This window comes from Fundulus heteroclitus, chromosome 10 (genome assembly GCF_011125445.2).
Source record: "Fundulus heteroclitus isolate FHET01 chromosome 10, MU-UCD_Fhet_4.1, whole genome shotgun sequence".
Lineage (NCBI taxonomy): Eukaryota > Metazoa > Chordata > Actinopteri > Cyprinodontiformes > Fundulidae > Fundulus > Fundulus heteroclitus.
The window spans coordinates 23,398,024-23,421,113 of NC_046370.1; the positions used below are offsets into that span (position 1 = coordinate 23,398,024).

A 23,090-nucleotide genomic window follows, 5' to 3' on the forward strand; every position below is an offset into this window, starting at 1 on the left:
GGGGTTTGAATCAGAACAGTAAGTGGCGATAATGCGCCAATAACCTCGCTGTCAGCCCAGCCTCAGATTCAAAGAGGAAGAAAGGTGCTGGCCGGAAAAAAACACAGCTGACATGCGGAAGGCGGTGTTTCCCGCAGGTACCGCGAGCGAGCTTAGGCGAGGCGAGGCGGTGAGTTGGCGGCCGGAACAAGTTTTGTGCGGAGCGGAGCGGGGGGGTCTGCTTAGACGCCGTCGGTGAAGTCGCTTCTCGTTTCAAAGTATCCATGTATTTTTGCCTGTTTTCCCCCTGCCATTCACTATATGCGCGCGAGAAACCAACAACAAAAAACCGCGTGTCAACGTCAAATAAACGCAAGCATATCGAGTTAGCAAGCATTTCAGTTTAAAGTTCTTCCAGCATGGAATATGACAGAAACAAGTTAGTTGGAACCACTGCCAAGTTAAACTTTGGTATTGAACATAAAATGGTAATGCTGCTCCCTGCTGTTACCTCAGAAATTGCCTGTTTTTGGTAGATTTTTTCCCCATAAAGAGAATTCCCTGTCAGTGGCAATAAGCTTTAATTTATTATTATTGCTATTTTTTGTTTTACATGTTTAAGTTGGGCTTTACACTAAATATGTGTTACTGATAAGTGCTACAAATGTTACAACACTTTTGTTCATATGGCAGCAGAACATTAAAATAAAAGTGCTCTTTACACTACTTTTGAATTCATTCTTGGAGTTTGTAAATACAATGCGATTAATCGCGATTAATCGCGATTAATCAGTGCGATTAATCGCGATTAAATATTTTAATCGTTGCCCAGCCCTAATATATATATATATATATATATATATATATATATATATATATATATATATATATATATATAAATAAATACAAACCATTATCTAGAAACTAGATATGTTTTTTTTTCTTTTTGTAATTGTGCCATGATTCAGGTGAAATCACAGCTTCAGCTGTTGCGCAATTTTGTAAAATCTCAGATTGTGCAATAAAATAGAAACCTGATAGGCAGCACACTGTGGCTGAATGGTCTCACCAACTACCTACTAACTAGTTAAAGTAGCTTGTTTTAGTGATGTGATGACAGCAGACAGAAACAGGTTGAAGAATTCTTCAGAGCTCACAGGAAGAATTGACAAAGCCCCTTCCTACTGAAAGCTTTGGTTGAAAGACACACAAACAAACTTTGATAGGAGAATGGCGGCAGTTCAGGTTTTAACTCATGACGAATGACTCAAGGCATGATGTCTGGTTTTGAGCAGAAATGTTCATGTAAACAAACAAAAGTAAAAACAAAGAAACCCGAAAATGAAAAAAAGAGCAAAAACATATGGGGGGAATGGGGGTGGAGACCATACAATTATAAATTGCTTTATGGACAGCTTTCACTGCAGTTTGATGTTTGTTTTGGATTGCTCCTGATTAATCAGTCAACCACAAGCTGTGCTTTTCAACTGTAGCCTTAGATTCATCCACTTGCAAACAGCATTTATCTTAATTTAAATCAGGTCGCTCAGATCAAATTTGAAGGCCCAATGTCATCGTAACTTAAGATTCCATGGCGAATGTTTGAAAGATCCAGACTGCAAGGAAACAGGTAGAATATATTTTATAAATTTGATTGGCATTTATATCTTGAACAACTGTTTGTTCAAATGTTTTGTAGGGCTTGGCAATAAGTCAATATATATCGCGATACACACCTGATCAACATCACATAAAATATGTCTGATAAAATGTTAAATATTTCCACTTAACTCTGAACCACATGGTATTATGGGGGCTTAGGCAGAGGAAATGATTTAGATTTTCAACCTCTCACAGCCACATTAGGCAAGGTTGGTATTAGGGCTGACATGTTTTAACAGTTAAAGGTTACTTTAAGTAGGGTTAGGGTCACAGTTTAAATTCTCTTTTATTTAACCTGGTTCTTGTTTCAAATAGAAAAACAAAACATTACTCAATAATTATCAAGATCAACTAAAATGAAAGGCTTATATCGTGATATCTTCAGCCATATCGCACAGCCCTAATGTTTTGGTTTATAACTTTTATAAACTTGAGATGTTTCTTTTTGTAGAACTGTTGAGTTCAGTCAGCATCCACCTCCATCTACACTCCATCATAACAAATGCACAAATTGATCTCATAAACACATTTAATTTAAACAGAAATCCTGTTTGAACAAAAATCGCTAATATATCCACTACCTAACACACACGTCGTCATAATTGAACTTTATTCTGCAGAGGCAGTATTACCAGAAAGGTTTTAGTTTTGGCTGTGACCAGCATAAGCCAGTAGTTTATAGGACGATAAATATAAATATATAAATCTGCAAACCGTATTGTGTTTTCATTTCTTCAGAGAACAGCAAGTAATTAATCCTTTCATTATAAAATGACTAAAAGGATTAAACATGAAAGTTTCATGAATCAAAGTAGGGTTTTCTTCTGACAGAAACGCAGAGGAGATTTCCAGGCTGCATCCGAAAAGGTCTAATAGGTAAGGGATCTTTAGCCAAAGCGGTAGAGCATCAGCTTCACCGCTTCACCTGTCTGAACTGTGCAGTCAGTAAAGAAGGAGGTAGGAAAAGGAGCCTATTTTCTTTTAGCATTGGGATGTCCTTCACTGGAAACAAAGAACAGTAGGGGATCCCATAATCCTTTGCGTGACATGACGTGTAAGCGCACCTCATGGAAATTAACGAAAATGTCCAGAGAGAAGAGAGCATGCACGTGTAAGCAGCACTATTTACCCTTTCACCTACATGACCTGTTGTTCTTCCATGTGGATTAGAGGCCTTTGGGCATCTCCGTCTTTGTTGTCTACACCAAATAAGATCTGATGAATAGTGTAACAGTGCGACTGCAAAGTTTCAAAGCTGTTTATTATTTCAAATTCATCATATAATGTGCATACAGCATTTTGTGTTAGAAACAATAAAATAAATAAAACAAAATCATCCCCTGTATGCCAACTCTGTTTAAGAAGACAATAGCAATCAATTGAACTAGTTACTGTTAAAAATTAGAAAGTTTCACACACCCTCATACGTTTTGGTTTGTGTCATGGAGAGCTTCAGCCATTCGCCACATTTTTTTAACTGGCATGAATTGTAGTTCATGCCTGTTACGTAACTATGTTCCTCATGATTTTCAGTAACTGATTAGGATCATTCAGGCCAGGTGAACTGGGTTTGTTTAAGTCCAAACTTTCGCCCAGCTGCTGTCATCTCTTACACTCAGTTTAAAACAAATAGTTCTTGTAAGATTCGGCGGAGGTTTACAGCCCAAACACATCACGTGCAGGTTCACTGTACTGGACGAATCTTCATGCTGATGGCTTTTAGGGAATAGCCCCGACCCTTCCAGGAGGTCCACTCCACTCCGATGGCATAAAGAGAGTCGTCAGCCCCCCAGCGGTACACACCATTTGGGTTTGCAGAGTGACAGTCAGAGAACCAGAACCCCGCGATGAATGATCGGGCACAGCTCTTCCCCCAGGTGTCCTGATCTTTGTCGAACGTAGAGAACTTTTGTCCACTGATGTGACTCAGAGAATCCCCTGAAGAAACACAAAAAAACACAATGTCACACTAAATTTTCCTCACATTATGTTCTTAATTTAGAAACTATCTTGCAACAAGTTTTTATCTCTTGGCAAAAAAAAAAAAAAAAAAACTTTAATAAACTCTTAGAAATCTGATGTTGATAAGTCATTTCTGAATCAGATCGGAAAACAGTTATTCACTAATCATAATTATTGCCTATTCAAAAATTGAAGAGTAGTCGGTTGCATTCCACCCCCATCAGCGCTTTCTAAAGCCTATCTAAATTAGAAACAAAATCCCTTAACGCCCCCCAATCAGTGAAATCATATCCAACTGAAAATATACGTCAAAGATGCTAAAAAATATATATTTAACTGAACTGACAGATTTCAGCAATATCTTTTGATACAAGAGTTCATTGTAGTTACTTTTTATAGACCCAGCTAAAGATTGTTTAGCATTTTACAACAAAGTTACTTCACCAGACACAAACAGAAACCTATTGTCACCCACCTGCTCCCCCACTGTTGAATTCAGACAGATGCAGTTTGTAGCCATCAGACTCTGGGCCGACGGAGAACGAAGTGTAACGGGCGTAGGATTTGTTTCCTTCAAAGTCCTCCATGTCGATCAGCAGCTCTGACTTTTTCCTCTGAGTCAGGTGGAAGATGTTCTCCAGACCTGAAACACAGAACAGAGTCTGATCTCTCTGAAATTTTCGAGCATTTTCTCTGAACTTTATGACTACTGTTTCAGTTTCACATCTCACCGAGCCAGTACTCTCCTGCGGCGTTCCCAAAGCCAAACTTGTACTGCTCCCATGGCCTGTAGAAGTTCACTGAGCCGTCCATCCTCCTCTGGAAAACCTGGAGGAAGGTGAAGGTTAAAACCAGCTGAACACAGCTCAAGTTTCCTCACAATGAGCTTTGTAGCATTGTGTTGGGTTTCTCAACAGTTGCAGGCCTGTCATTTCTCTGCAGGTAGGAAGAGTCAAAATAAAGGCAGTGTTCAAGAAACTCTTTAATTTAGAGTGCTTGTTAGAAAAGCAGCAGATATAATCGATCTGCCTGGTTGTGCACACTGTTAGGGAAACATGTGACATGAGATATTGTTGGTGAATTTTTACAATATCAAAATCACTTGAGATAAGTGAATAAATACATTAAGGAAATAGTGTTAAAACAGTGTTAAACCTCTGCTTTTGGTTCTCGCAAAACACACACTTTGAATGGTGGGACTGCAGATATGTTTGTTGTGGAGCACTTGAATTTTTTTTCTATTACTTTTTAATGTGACCAGTTGACTACAGCTAAGTACCTAAGTCTTGAACAAATCATCTACAATATTGTTAAGTTCATGCAACCCTGGTGTGTACTGCAATTGAGCAGTATTGGACTAAACATGTAGAATACATAGTCAAAATATGTAGTCTATTAACACAGGGCGGCATACAAACACATCTTTCTATCTATCTATCTACGTATATTTACGTATATATATATATATATATATATATATATATATATATATTCCAAACTTTTTTGAATGGTTTTCCTCAACAAACAAAAGTGTAGAAACATTTAAGAGAAACAAGCCTTACGGTCCACTTTCCTTCCAGAGAGTCCATGTCACAGTAAACCTGCAGACACAAATGTTGCAGCTGAATGTTAATCAGGCCTACTGATTCCTACTGGACCCTTAAGCATGTAAAATCAGAATCAGAAATACTTTAATAATCCCAGAGGGAAATTATTTGTGTTACACGCTCCAGATATACAAACATCATATATATATATATATATATATATATATATATACAGATTGAAAATGTATTGATATGATCATCAAGTATGAATAAACAATAGATAGATCAGTGTTTCAAAGCTAAGAGAATCTCAACAGATGACACATATTTGATGTTTGCAGTTTTTTCTAGGATTGTTGCTGAAAATGTATCAGATGTTAAATTATTTGGTAAAAAGATGCATTGACACAATCATCTTAACTTTGAAAACATCCCATAATATTACGCATTTGAAATGTATTTAACATATGAATTACTGATCATCAAATCATTCGTGGAGGTTTTGAGCGAACCTGAATAGCAGACGTGGTTCCAATGGGATAGATGGTGTAAACTCCGCTGGGTCGGCTGCTATCTTGGTTGTAGATGTCGCTGCAGTCCAGAGGGAGGTTGAGATCTGAGCAGCTGGTCACCACAGGAACCAGGATCAGGACCAAAAGTAGCTACAGCACAGGAATACTTGTTTCAGTATAATGCAAAAGAGTGAGAACTTTTCTTATCTTCAAATAAAACTACAATCCAAAACAAAGCAGCAGAAACTAAAATCTAAAAGATTCTTTGGCAGTCCCACTGGAAAATGGGTTGCATTTCACATATATAAATATAAGGCAAAAGGAGATAAAAGGGGAACAGTTTTCTAAAGAACAGTTTACAAAACCTTAAATTAACTTTTCAGTTAATCCAAAGCTAGAGAGAAAAATTCAGAATCCTGTCTTTAATATCTCAAACTCACCTCCATGGCCATTGTTCTGCAGCAAGGATCTGAAATCCAACAGATGAAGTTCTGCAGTAGTGAACTGATGAGTGTACCCACTGCTTTTATAATCCTCACATTAATGGGTTGTTGAAATTTGACGCTCCAATGAATGACAAATTAAGGAGACCATTATTTGGAAACCAGAGAGTTTTCTATGTATTGGGCAATTGCACTGGTAAAAATCACAGCCTTAGCACAGAGACACGGTTGCGAAATTCTAGAGAAGCTCATATTGTGCAACTAAATATACAGAGAGCAGAGCGTGGCTGAATGTTTAAAGATTATTACTCACAGTCAGGGGGGCCTCTAGAATTTTTTCGTAAGGATGGCCATATGGAGCCACAAAAAATATTGGGGAGGAATACGTGAAAGGCATAACCATGTGGCTGGTATAACATACAGAAACATCTGTTCAGAATACCAACTGGAGACCCCCGGGTCAAATTGGGAGTTACCTCCCGAGGTGGCGGAGAATGACAGCTAAGATCCTGTGGGACTTCCAGATACAAACAGACAAAATGATAATGGCCAGCCAACCAGATATTGTAATCATTGGTAAGTAGCAGAGGACAGCTGTTGTGATCCATGTGGCCAATCCTGAGTGATGGAAACATCAGGAAAAAAAGAGCATGAGAAACTGGAGAAATACCAAGGGCTCAGGGAAGAACTAGAGAGAGCCTGGAAGGTGAAGACAACAGTAGTGTCTGTGGTCATCGGTGTACTTGGGACAGTATCCCCCACTCTGGAGAAGTGGCTCCAACAGATGCCTGGAGAAACATCAGACATCTCAGTCCAGAAGGGCGCAATCTTAGGAACAGCTAAGATCCTAAGAAGAACCTTCAAGCTCCCAGGGCTCTGGTAGAGGACCCAAGTTTGAAAAATGGAGAGCCACCCACCCTGCTGCACAGCTTAGTGTATCTAGCTCAGTATCACTTATAAAACAGTTCGACGTAAAGACTTCTTGCCTCCGAGAAGTTTATAGGGTGACACCACGTAAGCTCTGCACGTAGTACCTGTATGAATCTGCCTTGAGTACACTTTGAGTATGTGCGGTGTGAACTACGCCCGAGTATGTGGGGGCCTTTACATGAATGCACTTCTGCTTTTGACATTACAGTCAGGCAGTCTTGTAGACTGCTCATGGGTCCGATCAGGGAGTGACACAGTGTACTGTAATGCTCGTATATCCATTGAGCGGCTTCATTGCTTACCAAAGTTGTACTTACAATGGCGCCACCAGGGGGTGGCCAATGGTGGCTCGGCCACCCCGTGCCATGTTCTGGCCACCCCACTCACCAATGCAAATTGTAGTAGCATCAGTTTAGCATTTCATCCCATTTTTCACAGCCAGCAAGGCAGTCACTCTTCTTGACCTTCTATTGCGCTTTTATTTTTACTTTATATCTACTTTCCCCTAGTAATTTTGTTTTTCAATAAATTAATAAATGTACACCTTATTCCTAATATAATTACACAATAAAAAGGAATTGTTGTTCAACTCAAAATGTTAACTTTACTGTTATTGGTCTATGCACATTAAATCAGTAGTAACATTGAAAATCAAACAATAAACCAAAATATTTTAGTAGGCATTTACTTAAGTGTTTAAGATAGTTTTCTACAGGAAGCTTTACTACAACAGTAGTGAATTTATGGCTTTTTTCAGTGTGCCACCCCAAGAGTTTAACTGGCCCCATCTCTCCCACCCCCTATGAAACATTTCTGGAGGCGCCACTGTGCACTTACACATTTCAACAGATTTTTGAGCACATTTTTGAGCATTTTTGAGCAGATTTTTGAGCAAACTTCGGGCTAACATCCCGAAGTTTGAAAAATTCCTTTTGTAGTCAATGTCGTGCATCTGTCGAACAAAGATATATTCACTCTGTTCAACTCTGGTGGTACTGTGGTCAAACATGCCACCACAGTGGACACTACTTTCTCCCTTTCTTCAGCAATCGCAAATAACATGGTGTCTTCTTCCTCTTCTGCTTCAAACATTTTATCCCCCCCCCCTTCCTTCATTTATTTAAAAACCTCCCTCTCTGCCATTGTGGTGTTGTTTTGCTGTCTGTCAAATTTTCAAAGCCTCAGTGCAGGTTTGACATATGCTGCAGTGGGCATGACTTTCTAGGAAATTGGAAGCTAAGTTTCTCATGAAGTAGAAATTGTCAGACACAAAACAAACTTTGTACTTGCCTGTGCGACTTTGTTCTTGCCACCTCAAGAACAAGTTTGGTTCTTGCAGTGTGTGTAACAGCCTTCGAAAACTTCCTTGCTTAGTAAAATCTGTCTTCCTTCTTTTGTCATTTATTTTTGAGTAAACCTGTCTCAGTTCTTCAGTGTTTAACCGTGTTTCTCTCCTGGATGAAGCGCTTGATGGGCTAATGCCATCACTAACTAACTCTGTATACTTTTTAGTTCCCAGTAAAATTACGTCTGGACCAGTATTTTTTTTGTTTTCTGTGTTGTATTTCTGCCCTTTCAACCCCCTCGCTTGTGGCTAAAGGCTGCTCATACTGGGAAATATGTGCTCAAGCTTTCTTTCTGTTAAAAGCAAGGTGTCCCTCTCTGCTGTGGCTGTGTGCTCACCCCTGATGAATTACTGCAGCAAAGTCAACGCAGTAGATTGTTGAGATTATGTAAACTGAATTTGACAGTACTGTAACTTGTAGTGCAGTGGGTTTATATAAATAAATAAAAATTAACTTTATAATTTTTTGGTTTACTAATTGTAAATGTGCGCTTTTGTTAACTTATTACATATTACTATTATGTACAAACTAAACAGGAATATATAATGTAATTTCATCCATAAAATGGAGTAAATACCTTTTCGAACATAAAAGAAAAATAGCACCATCAAAACAGTGACTCTTAACAATTTTATTTAATATCACAACGGTTATGTAAATGTTGCAACAACGATGACAGTGGAAATAAAAATGCATGTAACAATGATATAAAAAGGTGGTCGGATCTCACGCTGCATGATGCAGCAGTTTTACATGCACTGATGAAGATTCACTGACAGAAGATGATATAGCTGGGTAGCTGGCCTTATTTTATGAATGCTTCAGCTCATGATTGACCATTTGGGAGCACTGATAGACTGTGTAAAAACAATTGAACTTTCAGCCCAAGATGGTCAGGGAATAATTAGGTATATAAAAAAAAGACAGCAACGTCCTGAAAAAGTAACTTATTGTCTTCAGGAAGGAGCAAACTGTAAATATTCCATCCTCTATCCCAGTCCACATGCACAAAATATAATCATAAGAGTCACTCTCTTATGAGTCCTGTAAGACATTTCATAGATCTTACAGGACTCAGTGTTCCCCATAGAGTGCTTTTTTTAATTTATATTTGGACTAACCCCCACCCCCCTAAAAACTGTTCAGATACACCAAGATATGAAAAGCCATTCAAAAAACAGTGTAACAGCAAGCTTAAAATCAATGACAATTTATCCATTAAGAAACGAGCAAAGTTTAAAAAAGTAAATCTTAACTACCATTATCAAAATTAACTGTAACAGAAATAAACCCTCAAACTCAAAGAAAATTTTGACAAGTGGAAGCTATTTCCTGCACTTATCTGCCAGGATTAACAAAAACATCTAAAACATCTATCTATTTAAGATTCACTTAGCAATAAAGTCATTGATGTGAAAATAAATCCCAATCCATCATACAGGAGATCATGGCAGTATATTCACCAAATGTAAGCGTTCAACACAATCAGGTGTGACAGCGTGGATGTTGCAGATAAAATATGTGAAATACAGCTTTTCGTCCTGTTTTCAAAACAAATCATCAAATATGGTTCTTAAATGGCAGTTTCTTGATGAGCTGCTGGTAGGATCTGGCCTGTTTAGTTTTTTATGTACAACAAGAAGGGTAAAAAGTACAACAGAGGCAATTATTTTGCTGTTAGACCCTTTCACCAGAAATTTAATGTGTATGTCAAATTGGCTGCCATCCAGTTTTTTATGTACAGTATCATCATCATTTAGTTTTCACTTAACTTTAGTTCAAACTTTCTAATTAAAATGAGGTACTCTCAAATTTTAGTCAGACTGAATTCTTTAAACATTTCCCCATGCCAATACTAAACAAAATTTTGAGCAGTGACCAAAGAAAAAATTATGCCCTAGCAGATGTTTAATTAGTTAGTCCCTATTACATTTGATTTGGGCTAATTAACAATGAGATACTTAACAGGGAGTCAGAACTGAACTAGAAATTTTTCACAACAGCTTTTTAACGATTAGGCTGTTGCTCACCATGGACTGTATCGGTCCACACACGGGACTAGAACATTTCATGTTAAGCCAGATTATTTCTGATTCCTAATATTATTTTATTGTCATCACTATATTATTGTTCAGTCTGTTTTGTAATAAACTGATTTATTATCTCATTTTAATTGCCAAAAAATACTGTTCCAAAAATATTTGCTTATTATGAACATCTGGGTCTGGATTGAATCTTCTACCTCAATGTTTAGAAACACAGGAGTGCGTAACTGTCTTTAGAACAGATCTTGAAACATGGGTACACAGGCTCTGAGAATTTGGTGTAGAAAGTGTGAATGTGATTCAGTTTTTCCCCTCTGACTATGTAGTAGGACAAAGTGCCTGCAGGCCAATCCAGAAACACTCCTAGGCGAGGGCAACCAGTTTGGGGTAGAGGGTAAGAAATCACATTTTTAGCCTGCTTGTTTGTGTCATGCTCAACATAGAAGACCGGTTGGGGATTCCACTTGTGGCCCAACGACCAGCTCATGGCATTCCAGCCAAGCCCAACCCACTTGTTGTCCCCCTTTCTCTGTATTCCTTTATAACAAACAGCAGCAGCTGCATCTCTGTATTCGTCAGTGCCCAGCTCCACCTCCCAGTAATGGCGTCCAGTCAGTGACTCCTGACACAGAACCTGAGGTAAAACATTAAATCTCTGAGGGTGATCAGGATAGGACTGGCAATCTCCAAACTTCATCATCTTGTTTCCTCCAGACAGAGTAAGACATCCATTTATTGTGTCTGGGTCCAAGGTCAGATCACAGGCATCTAGAGGACAGAAATAGACAAGTGAAAGGTTGATCATTCTAACCCCCACTCCCTGCAGACCAGCACTTATCCAAGCAGATGTTGGGAAACAGAGTCCGACCTGAAAGTGTTTCTATTCTATACAACCAGACAGGTTTCTGTCTTTCAACAGACAATAATATTTAAAAATAAATGTATCCTTTTACATTCACCGCACTCATAATATGCTCTTCATATTGTTGCTTATCTTACCAGTTATAATTCAACTAATGAAACACTGCAAAAAAAAGCTAATAAATGAATACTTACACCAAATCAGATCATTTCTATCTGTTGCTTTTTCCACATCACAGACATCTGATTTCATGAAGTCTTCCATGAGCAATCTTTTATTCCTGTAGTGGTAGATGGTTGCTCCTTCGTGTTGTTTATTTCTTATGACCGCTACAAGGAATCTGAACTTGCTGTTGTTCTTTAAACCTTTAACAAATGTACCAAACTCTTCAGCTTTTCTTGTAATTTTGGGCAAATCAACTACTGGGAAGCATGGTGACAGGTCATCTGTGGATTGATCCACGTCATCTGTAGCCTTCATAGCCAGAGAATCCAGGTAGTCCTTCATTTTATCAAGATAAGGATCTGTAGTTTCAAGAGAGGTGAAAACAAAGCTGAGGACATCCTGGACTTCAGGATTAAGAAACTCCTCCACCAACTCTGCCTCACTTTGGACTATCTTTGCTCCCTTCATTTCCTTTACACAGGAAGTGATTACACTGATTTCTCTCTCAATATTAGCCATCCACTTAAATAGTTTCTCGCTGCTAAAAGGAGACTTTTCTCTGTCATCCAAGATCTTCAACAACACCTTCTCGTCTTCTTCTCCTGCCCTGATGGACGGAATCTTTTCTGCAATCACATCCAGAAGTTTCCCATCATAGATTTTACACTGTTGTTGGAAACTCTCCAACCTTTCTTTGATCTTTGGGAACTCATAGCTGTCTTCGAGACAATCATTGCATCGCATGTTCAGTTCACGGAAATCTTCCCGAGCTTCTTGGGCCTTTCTCACAAGACCCGGGCTGAGGCCAGTCGTCATCTCCACGGCTGACGGATCAAGGTCCTTCAGCGGCATCATCCAGACCTTTAATGGGACACTGTTTTTGTTGTTCATTCCAAGAAGTTCTGGAAGCTTTATGTATGTTTTCACTGCTTCTTCAAATGTTGCAGGATTGCTTTCAGGAATCACGTCTCCATAAAACTTGCAGGTGAATTTTTCAGTCATCGCTTTTTCTTGATCAGACAGTTTGAGGTCTACCCTCCCACTTATACTTAAACTGGGAATCTTATTTATCACAGCGTGAATGCTGCCTTCGATCTCCTGAGCACTGCTCTCATCTAACTTCTCACTGTCCAACACAAAAAACGCATTTGCGCCATAAACGATGCCAGTGACAACGTGTGTGGCGCAGTTCTTCATGTTTACACCTATCTGCTGCGTTTTATTCATTTCTTCAGTAGAAATTTTCAGCTGTTTGAAAATGGTGGTAGCTTTGTACTGAAATGTGACTCTGCTTTGATTTTTGGATTTCTTCTGATCGTTCAGATACTTTGCAGATCCCCCAACTTCAATCAGACCCCCCAGGAAGCTGGCCTTCAGAGAGGCACTGACGTCCAGCAGAGAGGACTTCTCCTCCAAGGAATCAGAAGTGCTTATTTTAAAATCACTGCCATGCTTGGAGATCTCTTCAGTCATCTTTTGGAGAGTTTTCTCATCCCAGAGTGTGATGCCTTTAAAACATGAACTCACAAATTAGATCATATTAAAAGCTTTATGTGTGTTAGAAACAGCTTAAACATTTATTTTTGCTCCTTTGTTGAGATAAATGTTTAATAGTTTATCTACCTGGCAATATTATGTAAATTAAATACAATAGGAATTTGCCACGTTAAAATTAGGTGCTGAGTTTAAAGAGATCTGTTTTGTTTTAACATCTCACAACTATTGTTTGATACTAATGTGCTTATACTGCATTTTTACAGTGATTATATAATGCACTTTTTTATTTCTAAGACACTCGTAAAAATACAAATAATTCTACTTTTTAAGACACTAGCACAACTCCACTTCCTAAGAGGAGAACGTCTCTGTCACACCTGCTGCTGTGCTGTGACCTTCACACCTGAGCGTCATCACCAGGATCAGCAGCTGCTGCCATATACGGACAGATCCTCTACCTGCGCGGCATCAGATTGTTGTCTAACCACAGTGGTAACACTTTCAGGCCATTTGTCTGTTCAAGTCAAGTGTGACATATTTCTAACCTGCCTGTTTCCTCCCTTGTCCAATTCCAATGCCTGAACCTGCTTCCTCACCTACTACCTTGGATTCCCCGGCTTCGACCTCCTGCTGGTCTGACACTGATTACAAGGATTGCGCTGTCTGACCAAGAGAACCATAAAATAAACTCAACCGAACATTGCCAACTGCTCAGTTTTTGCATCAATCCATGCCTGAAGTGCGACAATTCCATATGTTTTTTTTTTTTTTGCAATAGGAAAAACTAGTAAACACATCCACTAATTTCCAAGAATTTAAATGTGTCATCATGTAAACCAGACTTTGTTTAATGAAACTTTGTCATTGTCTAACAGCTTACACATTAATGTGCAAAACACATTTAATAGTAAGTGAACCAGCCAATCAAATCTCACACAGCAGCAACGCTGCAATGAAAATATTTCACACCACAAAGTCAAGACACTCTTGGTGTCATCCATCCATCGTCTTCCGCTTATCCGGGGTCGGGTCGCGGGGGTAGCAGCTTCAGTAGGGAGGCCCAGACGTCCCTCTCCCCAGCCACTTGGGCCAGCTCCTCCAGGGGAATCCCAAGGCGTTCCCGGGCCAGCCAAGAGACATAGTCCCTCCAGCGTGTCCTAAGTCTCCCTCTGGAGACAACTCACCAGGGAAGCATCCAGGAAGCGTCCTACCCAGATCATCTGGCTCCTCTCGACATGGAGGACTCTGAGACAGGGCAGACGCAGACTGCAGCTGGACCGTGGGGTGCGATTACTTTCCATCTATGTGATCTCTGCTCTGTTTCTCAATAAAAGTGCTAGAACTTCATCACCGCCGTTTCCTTATTTAGCAACTCTGGATATTCAGTTATTATTGTTTAGAATTCCATCCACACCATCACATTTGACTGGCATGTTTTACAAAAAATTTAGCCAATTAATGGGGACATATCGTGCTTTTTGGTTATTTCGTTTCACATTGAAATCATTCAGCTGTGATCTATATAGAGGGGAACTGCAATGCTTTGGTCTTAATTTCTCATTAATTTACCTCCACATTCCCCTTTTACCCCAGTTCTGAGGTAAGTACAACTTGTTTTGGTGCTGTCTCTTTAAATCTAAAGAAGGCACTTCGCACCCAGACCCCATGCAGATCGCAGAGCGTTTTTTTTTCATTCCATTTAGCCATTTTTGGATCCTTTAACTCAAATTAAACTAATATTTGTGTCAAACCTCACACGGGACAGCTTCAAGAAAAGGTATTATAGTGCATGTACTAAACCATATCTGATCTTACCTGGGATTAGCTGATCTGTACGAGCATCGTAGAGCATCCCCAAGGTAAAGGGTCGACCGAGAGCAGCCATTTCAATATTACCTGATGCCATTTCACCTGTATAAATAAAAACAGTCACATTTATTTTATTAATTTTTGGCAAAGCCTCCAAGTTAGATGGATATTCAGGTAACTTAACTCCACTAATTGCTGACTTAGAAATAAGGTCTGATGTCCGGAGCCCTTGAAAATGTGATGAGAAAAAAGGCTGCTAAAACAAGACAAAAATAAAAAAGCAAAGAATATGAAACAGCTGGAATTGGCCCAAGGACTGAACGCTGTGGTACTCCACAAGTCACCCTACAGTTTAAAGAACATTTATTATTAACACTAACAAACTGGAATCTGTCAGACAGATAAGATTTAAACTAGCCTAATGCTTTCCCCTTAATCCCTACAGTATGTTCAAATATTTCTAGGATAATATTGTGATCTAACAGGACAAATACAGACACAAGTCCATTATCCGAGGCCATGAGAATATCATTATTAACCCTCACCAAAGGTGTTTCTGTGTTATGAGCTCTGAAGCCTTACTGAAGCAAATAGGTTATTACTTTGTAAGTGTTCACATAATTGATTAGCAACTACCTTTTTAATAATTTTAGATAGGTAAAGAAGATTAGATATAGATCTGTAATTTATTAAGTCATCTTGATCAATAAATGGTTTCTTAAGTAAAGGTTTAACAACAGATAATTTTAAAGGCTGTGGCGCATATACTAAGGATAGATTAAACATGTTTAAAATAGGGGCATTAATCAAAGGGAATACCTCCTTAAATAACTTGGTTGGGATTGGGTCTAACATACAGTACAAGTAGAAGGTTTAGATGAAGCTAACATTTGAGATAGCTCAGAAAGCTCTACTGCTTCTAAACAGTATAAACACTGATCAGGTTCTAAAGATTCCTCCAACACTGCCTCACTTAACGAGGATGAGGTAATTATGTTTGCGAGGATGCCAATTATTTTATTTTTAATGGAATCAATTTTATTAATGAAGAATCCTATAAAGTAATTAATACTGAGAGCTTAGGGAATGGATGGATCAATGGAGCTATGACTCTGAGTAAGTTTGGCAACTGTACTAAAGAGAAATCTAGGATTATTTTTATTCTCCTCTATTTATGATGAAAATAATGCTGCTCTAACTCTGCAAAAGATCTTTTTATACAACAGTAGACTGTTTTTCCAGATTAGGTAGGCTTCCGCATGGTGTGTAGAGAGCCATTTTCTCTCCAATTTACTAACATTTTTTTTTCAAAGAACGCAGCTCTATAAGCGAACTTCCTGTAAATAATCACCATCTTTTTCAAGGGAGCTGCATTGTCAAATGCAAAACCCAACAAGGATGTGACACCGTCAACAAAAGCGTCTCAAGCATTTGTGAATGGGAAGAAATAACATTGCTGCCATCTGCTGGGAATTTCTGTCGTGTCGTGAGGAAATACTGATAGTTCTTCACAATCAATGCCATATGTCAGCACAAGGTCCAAAGTATGAAGGCAAGATTGCGTCGGTTTATGCACATTTTGATCAAAACCAACTAAATCTAGGATAGTTTAAAAGGCTAAATGAATGTTAAAATCCCCTACTATAATAACTCCCTTGTCAGTGTTTAACAACAAATCAGATAATTTTAAATGCTTTGCAGTTTGGAGGAGGGAAACTGAGGTTTAAATGTTCAAAAGAATTGTAGTTATCAATTGGCCTGGGACTAATTAGTAAAGCAGACTGAAAGATGGTTGCTACTCCTCCTCCTCTTCCCGTAGATCTGGGAATGTGGAAATTTAAAAAAATTTGGAGGGAGTTTACTCATTTACACTAATGTAGTCGTCTTGTAGCCAGGTTTCTGTGAGACAAAATAAATCAATCAGAAATCAACTCATTAACTAACAAAGTCTTTGGAGTGAGAGACCTTATATTTAATAAAAAACACTTAATTGTTTTATTTTTGGTTCAAGTTGAGTCATATTAATTTTTATGAGGTTTGTATGATTTATTCCTTTTAGATCCGTTTTTAATGTGTTTAGCTTTGGCTGTGGGAAAGACACTGTCTCAATAGGGTAATGGGTAGGTAACAGTACAGAAGCTGCAGAGAGGTGTGTTAAACTATGGCTCTGCTTCTTGGTCTGGACCCTGCGTTTTTGGCCAGATTCCTAGAAGGAAAAGCTGCACAATCCAAAGTGGGATGGATGCCGTCTCTCCGGATCAGACCAGGTTTTCCCCACAAAATTTGCCAGTTATCAATGTAGCCCACGTGGCTTTCAGAACAGCACCTGAACAACCAGCGGTTGAATGATGACATACAGCTAAACATACTGACAACTGACAACTGGTCAGATCAGGCAGGGGGCCAGAGAAAATTACAGAGTCAGACATTGTTTTAGCAAACTTACACACCAAAACAACACTAACTTTAGTGACCTCTGAATGGCGTAACCGGGTGTCATTATCGCCAGCATGAATAACAGTCTTACAGTATTTACACTTATCCTTAGCCAGCAGTTTTAGGTAGGATTTGATGTTGCACGTTGTGGCCCCTGGCAGGCATTTGACTATGGTCCCTAGTGTCTCTAGTGCCACGTTTATGAATATGGAGTTACCAATTACCAGAGTCGGCTTCTCAGCGGGTGTGTCGCTGAGTGGGGAAAGTCTGTTAGAAACGCAGATGGGTTGGTGGTGACCTTGGGGCTGAAATCTGGAGCTATGCTTCCTACGTATTGTCACTCAGCCAGCCTGGTTACCCAGCTGCTCGGGTGCTGCTGGAGGGCCGCTATGTGAAGTTAATCTCTGTGGCTCCACGCTAGCTAAAGGGGGTGGGGGGAAGGGTTGCAATCTACTGATTTTTCAACAGCACGGAGCCGGGTCTCCAAATCTGGCACCCTTGCCTCCAAAGCTACAAAAACACTACATTTTTTACATGTGCCGTTATCACTAAAGGAGGCAGAGGAATAACTAAACATCAGACAAAGAGAGCAGGAGAGAGGCAGAGAGTTAGACAGAGATGAAGAAGCTGATGGACGAATAGTGGAAGAAGCCATTGTGAGGCTAAAACTAAGCTATGCTAAAGCTAGGCTAACGATCTCTTACCACGCCGAGAAAAGCAAACTGTGAACCACGAGGCATTCTTAAACATGAAGGACTGCAACAGAGAATGTGTTAGAAACATATAGATGTCACAGCAAAAAGATTAACAATAAAAATTAAAGCATCTGGAGCACTAATCTACAATCAACACCGCAGCAACCGAGAACAAAAACACCTCTCAGCAAACAGAGTTAACAGGCAAGCATTCACTGGCAATGCTTCAAGTGTAGCCAACATTCAGGTTGTTTCCATCGACCGGTTCAAAATCACAGTGATACTTCTTAACAGACTTTGTAGATCATTGGCCCAGAATTGTGGAGGAAACACGAAGAGGGTACATTGGACTCAGCCTCAATGGTTCTCAGAGACAAGGGGTTCTGTGGTCATCCATTGGCCAGTTGATCCTCAACAGGCTACTTGCTCTTTTCTCAATTGTGGTAAATAACAAATCTGTTCCTCTTTTAGTTTCTGTACAAGTCATCCTTTACCCTTCTCTCAACTTTTACTGTTCGAACCCATGATTGCGCCATAACCTTCACTGAACACGTTCAAACTTACTTCTTCTTCGTCTAACACATCATTCTTACTCTATCTCATTTATTCAGTATGTAAGTGCTTGAGCCTTTAATTAAAAAAAGAAAACAGTCAAATCATACAATTACAGAGCTTTTATGTTATCTATTTTTCTTAATATATCTAATGTCCAAATTATCTATTAATTTGTGAATAATATGGGATATGGATGAGCTCACCACACCACCGATTTTGCAGCGACTTGACACAATAAAGATTCTCAATTCTTCTTAAGTCTTTATATATATCACCTTGGGGCATCAAATTAGGTCTCTGTGGACATTAACCACTGTAAGAAAATATGTAGGCTTTTTAAACAAAATTTAAAAACTTACACAAACCATATCACCATATATCTCTTGCATACCTGCTTGTCCTCACCTGGTAAGTACGTCTCTCACACAGTTTGCTCAGAAATCTTCCTGACTTCAGAGTGGTGCGTGCTAAAGCTTTCCCTGTGCTGATGTTAAAGAGTTATTTATACTGAGCTGGAAGGTCCTCCTCTCAAACCACACCTATAGCTCTCCGCCTCTCCATCTGCTCGGACGCTTTTTTCTCTGCTCCTGGCTTGCTCGCATTTTCCCTGCTTGCTTGCATTTTCCTGCCTTTCACTTTTTACCTCCTTTTTATCTCTTAGCCAAAATAGAGTGGTGGCCTAGTGGTTAGAGCAGTGCGCTTGCGCTCTGAGAAGGTTGCAAGTACCCGGTTCGATCCCCACTGCCTGCACTCTGGGTCCCTGAGATAGACCCTTAACCCCTGATTGCTCCCCGGGCGCCGCACAGTGGCAGCCCACTGCTCCGCAAGGGGATGGGTTAAGATGCAGAAGTGAATTTCTCCATTGTGAGATCAATTTGATTATTATAAAATGACAGAAAATCGATTTACTTTTATTTTTTTCCCCGTGTGGACTATTTTAGTTTTCAGCTAAAAGATCCATTTTTACACCCCAGAGGAGTCAGTTCTCATGAAAACGCTGTTATGGAAAGAATTCAACATGAAGTGGATATGGAGAAGAACCACCCGATTCAAAAAATGCCTGCCTTCACCACGGAGGACTTTGACATGCTTCTACATAAAATCGCTGTTATGGAGCTGAAAATCCACTGACCTGAAGTGAATTATGATGTAAACACTGCGTATGGAAATTAAACAACCCTCCATGTGATTCCAAACTGTGACCACCAGCCCAGCAACTCAGCGAACAAACAGTTCCCTGAGGAAAATGAGAATACTTTGACCACTTTTGGGTGCAAGGCCAAAAGATCAACGAATCCCACACCTAGACAAAGAAAACTGTCCGATACTACAAAGAAGTGTCTCAAGAAAAGTGAAACAACAACGGGCTTTTCTCACAACAAATGATAGGGGTAACCATGCTGGAAATTTTGGAATTCCGATACTAAACAGATTCGCTTCACTCCAACACGAGACCAATGAGGATCACGGCAACAATCAAAGGTATGTCAACAATCTTCGCTATAAGCTACCAGAGCAAAAACAAGCCACAGGGCCAAGAACCCTAATATTATGCAATATATCTATAAGTGGGATTAAACATTTCTGTAACAATAAAAACAAAGAGGTGTTGATTTATAACCCTTTGAACTGTGGCCTGGTGTCAAATTTATCAGACATCCTTCCAAGGATTATGAAAGAACGCCCGACCCTGACAAAACTCATAGTATAAGTTGAAACCTTCAGGCGACGGCATCTGGATAAGAAAATTTGTATCAGAAGTATTGAAAGAGGATTACATTTGTCTGCTAAATTTAGTTGATGGCCTTAATGTCAAGGAGTCTCTTAGCAGCCCACGTGTGCCCATTAATTGTAGAGATGAAACATTTTCAAGAGTTGTGATGCCAAACAAATGGCTGAAAAAAACATGCAAACAAACAGATGTAACCTTCATAGACAACTTTAACATATTTTGAGAGAGGAGACATCTGTTCAATAGAGATTGTTTCTCTCTAAATAAGTCTGGTGCAAAATGCCTTATTTCAAACATCTTCTATTCTGTGAACCATGCACCATCAGCTTTTTTTCCAAAACAAATCTCTGCCAGTGACAAAATAAATGACAAGCCCAGTACAGCCCGAACAAGCCAAGATAAAGATAGCCAGAAAGATGACACAGAGAGAGGCTATATCAGAATTACAGGAGGATTCATCCCAGAACTCAAGAGGACAAAAAGAGGACTCCCCTTTAATTTCCAAAGAGAAGCCAAAATCTCCATCCCCACAGACACCTGTCCACACTGCACGCACCTGCCCTTTTTCTCCACAAAGCCCAGAAGGACCCTTTTTGGAATTTACTCATTACATGAACAAAGTCTTCAAGATTGGTCTACAGTTGACATCCTCTCCACATAGCCATTCTGACAACCCTAGCTCTGTGACTTAACCAGCATCTTCCAAAGGCCGCAGAGCCCCAGACCCCCCCCCCCCACCCCACCCCCCTACGTATCAAGGAACATGCCTGCGCTCAGGACTTTCAGATAACTTCTCTGTGAGACACACCAGGCCCTAACAGCAACCTTATCAGACATGATAGTTTCCAGCATCAGCTTGGGCCTTCTGTTGGAGATTATGGAATACCTGTACAGAGAAGTCTGTATAATGGGTCAAAGGCAAAGTTTCCAGGGTCAATCTTTTCCCCACGGTGGAAAGTTTGATTTCTTGCTGAAAAGTAGGGGCCCGAAATCAGGACATGACTGAAACAACATTAGTTCAACTTTCTAGTCCAACTGTTTTTAATATTTGCTTTTAGTTTCTATTTTCCCATGTTTTATTTTGTTTCTACATTATATTCCAACTTGCTTTTATTTTGTTTTATTTGCCTATGTTTTAATCATGTAAAGCACTTTGCATTGTCTTTGTACTGAAGATGTAAAACGGTGTACTTGAAGAAATGGGTTTATTTTCCCTAAATGACTTGAAATGAGTTTGTCTGGTTTTAAAGTACAATGTTGTGCTAAGGTGATTATACTTGTCGGTAAAGATTTGCTATTTGCACTTTTACTCTTTTGTAGAGGAAATTCTTGACTCATTTTAAATACCAATGATTTAATAACTTGCAATCAGACAGAAACATATAGTTAAAGAACAACTTAGAAGAAACATGTTCACCTAGTTTCTTTTGACTTCTCAGATTCTCAAGATTCCCCCGAATCGTGAGAAGATGATACAAATAATATAATTCCACTATATAACATTTATTTTCCTGCTTCATTATAGGTAAACTACTGAATCCAGTACAGAGAACAAGAGTGTTAAGGTCATTTGCATAATGCAGCGGACAGAGGACCCGATAATTCAGACAGACTTTATTGAAGATAATAATCTTGATCTCAGTCAGGAAACTGCCAGGAGAAGACACCAAGAACCACTCTGGGGGGAGAGAGAAAGGTTTATGTCTGGGAACAACTCAATGTGAGAGAATGCATGCTGAATAAAAGCCACTAACCTTTTCAGAGACGGGGAGGTTGCACTGGATCTGATTCATAGGTAATACTTGTCTATTTTTAAATTGCTCTGAAAACCCGCCTTTTCTCATTAGTTTTTGGCATAGCATGACAGAGCTCACCTTATAAGTTTCATGCAAGTTTCTTATAATATCTTTTATGTGTTTTAATATTGCATTTTACTCTAGTTACTTGTAACTTCTTTATGTTTTTTCTCATGTATGCTCTTCATAGTTGTTCATCATTTTGGTCAGCTGTGCTGCTTAGAGGAAATCATTGAGCAGCTAAGTTCCTCCTCCTGCTGCCTCGATGTTCTACCCTCAACTTTCTTTAAAAAATATTTTGCCTGTCACAGCGTCTGATTTAACTCAGATAATCAACACGTCACTTCTGTGAAGTGTTATCCCACAGTTCCTTAAAACAGCAATTAACAAACAACTGTTGAAAAAGAACAATTTGGACAAACTGCTTCTGCAGAACTACATGCCTATGTCAAAGATCCTCTTTATCAGTAAGTTTATTGAAAAAGCTGTGTTTTTTTAACAATTATACACCTTCTTAACAATGATCAGCCGCTTTGATGTTTTCTAGTCAGGTTTCCGTGCTCACCACAGTATAGAGACTGCCCTTGTCAAGGTGTTTAATGACATCCACAGAAATGCTGACTGTGGAAGAACCACAGTGCTGGTAATATTGGATCTCAGTGCAGCATTTGAAACTGTCAATCTCTCTATTCTGTTAGAGCACCTGGAAAACTGGGTCTGCCTTTCTGGTACAGCACTTGACTGGTTTAAATACTACTTAAAGGACAGGGACTTTTTAATGTCACTATGTAACTTTACATCAGAGATGACAAAAATCACATTTGGGGTTCCCCAAGGTTCCATCCTGGGTCCCCTCCTATTCAATATCTACACGCTCCCTCAAGCTCAGGTCATAAAAAACAACAACATCATCTACCATAACTGTGCAGAGGACACACAGCTCTACATCACCGTGTCACCAGGTGACTATGAACCCATTCAAGCTCTGGGTAAATGCTTAGAAGAAATCAATGCATGGATGTGCCAACATTTTCTTCAATTGAATAAAAATAAAACTGAAGTAATAATTTTTGGACTAATAGAGGAGAGATCAAAAGTTAGCACACAGCTTCAGTCG

At 39.3% G+C, this 23,090-nt stretch overlaps 2 protein-coding genes across 3 annotated transcripts; both read right to left on the reverse strand.

The window, feature by feature from the left end:
* Nucleotides 1–3,205: 3,205 nt before the first annotated feature.
* Nucleotides 3,206–6,216, reverse strand: LOC105937664 (microfibril-associated glycoprotein 4). Its single transcript, XM_036142362.1, has 6 exons — nt 6,103–6,216; nt 5,663–5,812; nt 5,166–5,204; nt 4,335–4,431; nt 4,079–4,246; nt 3,206–3,579 (listed from the first exon to the last, which is right to left on the reverse strand). Exons 1-6 carry the CDS (start codon nt 6,112–6,114, stop codon nt 3,326–3,328), a joined length of 720 nt encoding a protein of 239 aa, XP_035998255.1. The 5' UTR covers nt 6,115–6,216; the 3' UTR covers nt 3,206–3,325.
* A 4,264-nt stretch (nt 6,217–10,480) lies between these two features.
* LOC118564382 (stonustoxin subunit alpha-like) lies at nt 10,481–18,901 on the reverse strand. 2 transcript variants are annotated; one of them, XM_036142363.1, is made up of 5 exons: nt 18,851–18,901; nt 14,944–15,015; nt 14,766–14,861; nt 11,483–12,961; nt 10,481–11,194 (listed from the first exon to the last, which is right to left on the reverse strand). In XM_036142363.1, the coding sequence occupies exons 3-5, from the start codon at nt 14,854–14,856 to the stop codon at nt 10,632–10,634; spliced, it is 2,133 nt and encodes a 710-aa protein (XP_035998256.1). In that variant the 5' UTR covers nt 14,857–14,861; nt 14,944–15,015; nt 18,851–18,901; the 3' UTR covers nt 10,481–10,631. The 2 variants fall into 2 exon arrangements, with proteins under 2 accessions (XP_035998256.1, XP_035998258.1); XM_036142365.1 differs by lacking the exon at nt 18,851–18,901 and having other exon boundaries at nt 14,766–14,947.
* Between the last annotated feature and the right edge of the window lie 4,189 nt (nt 18,902–23,090).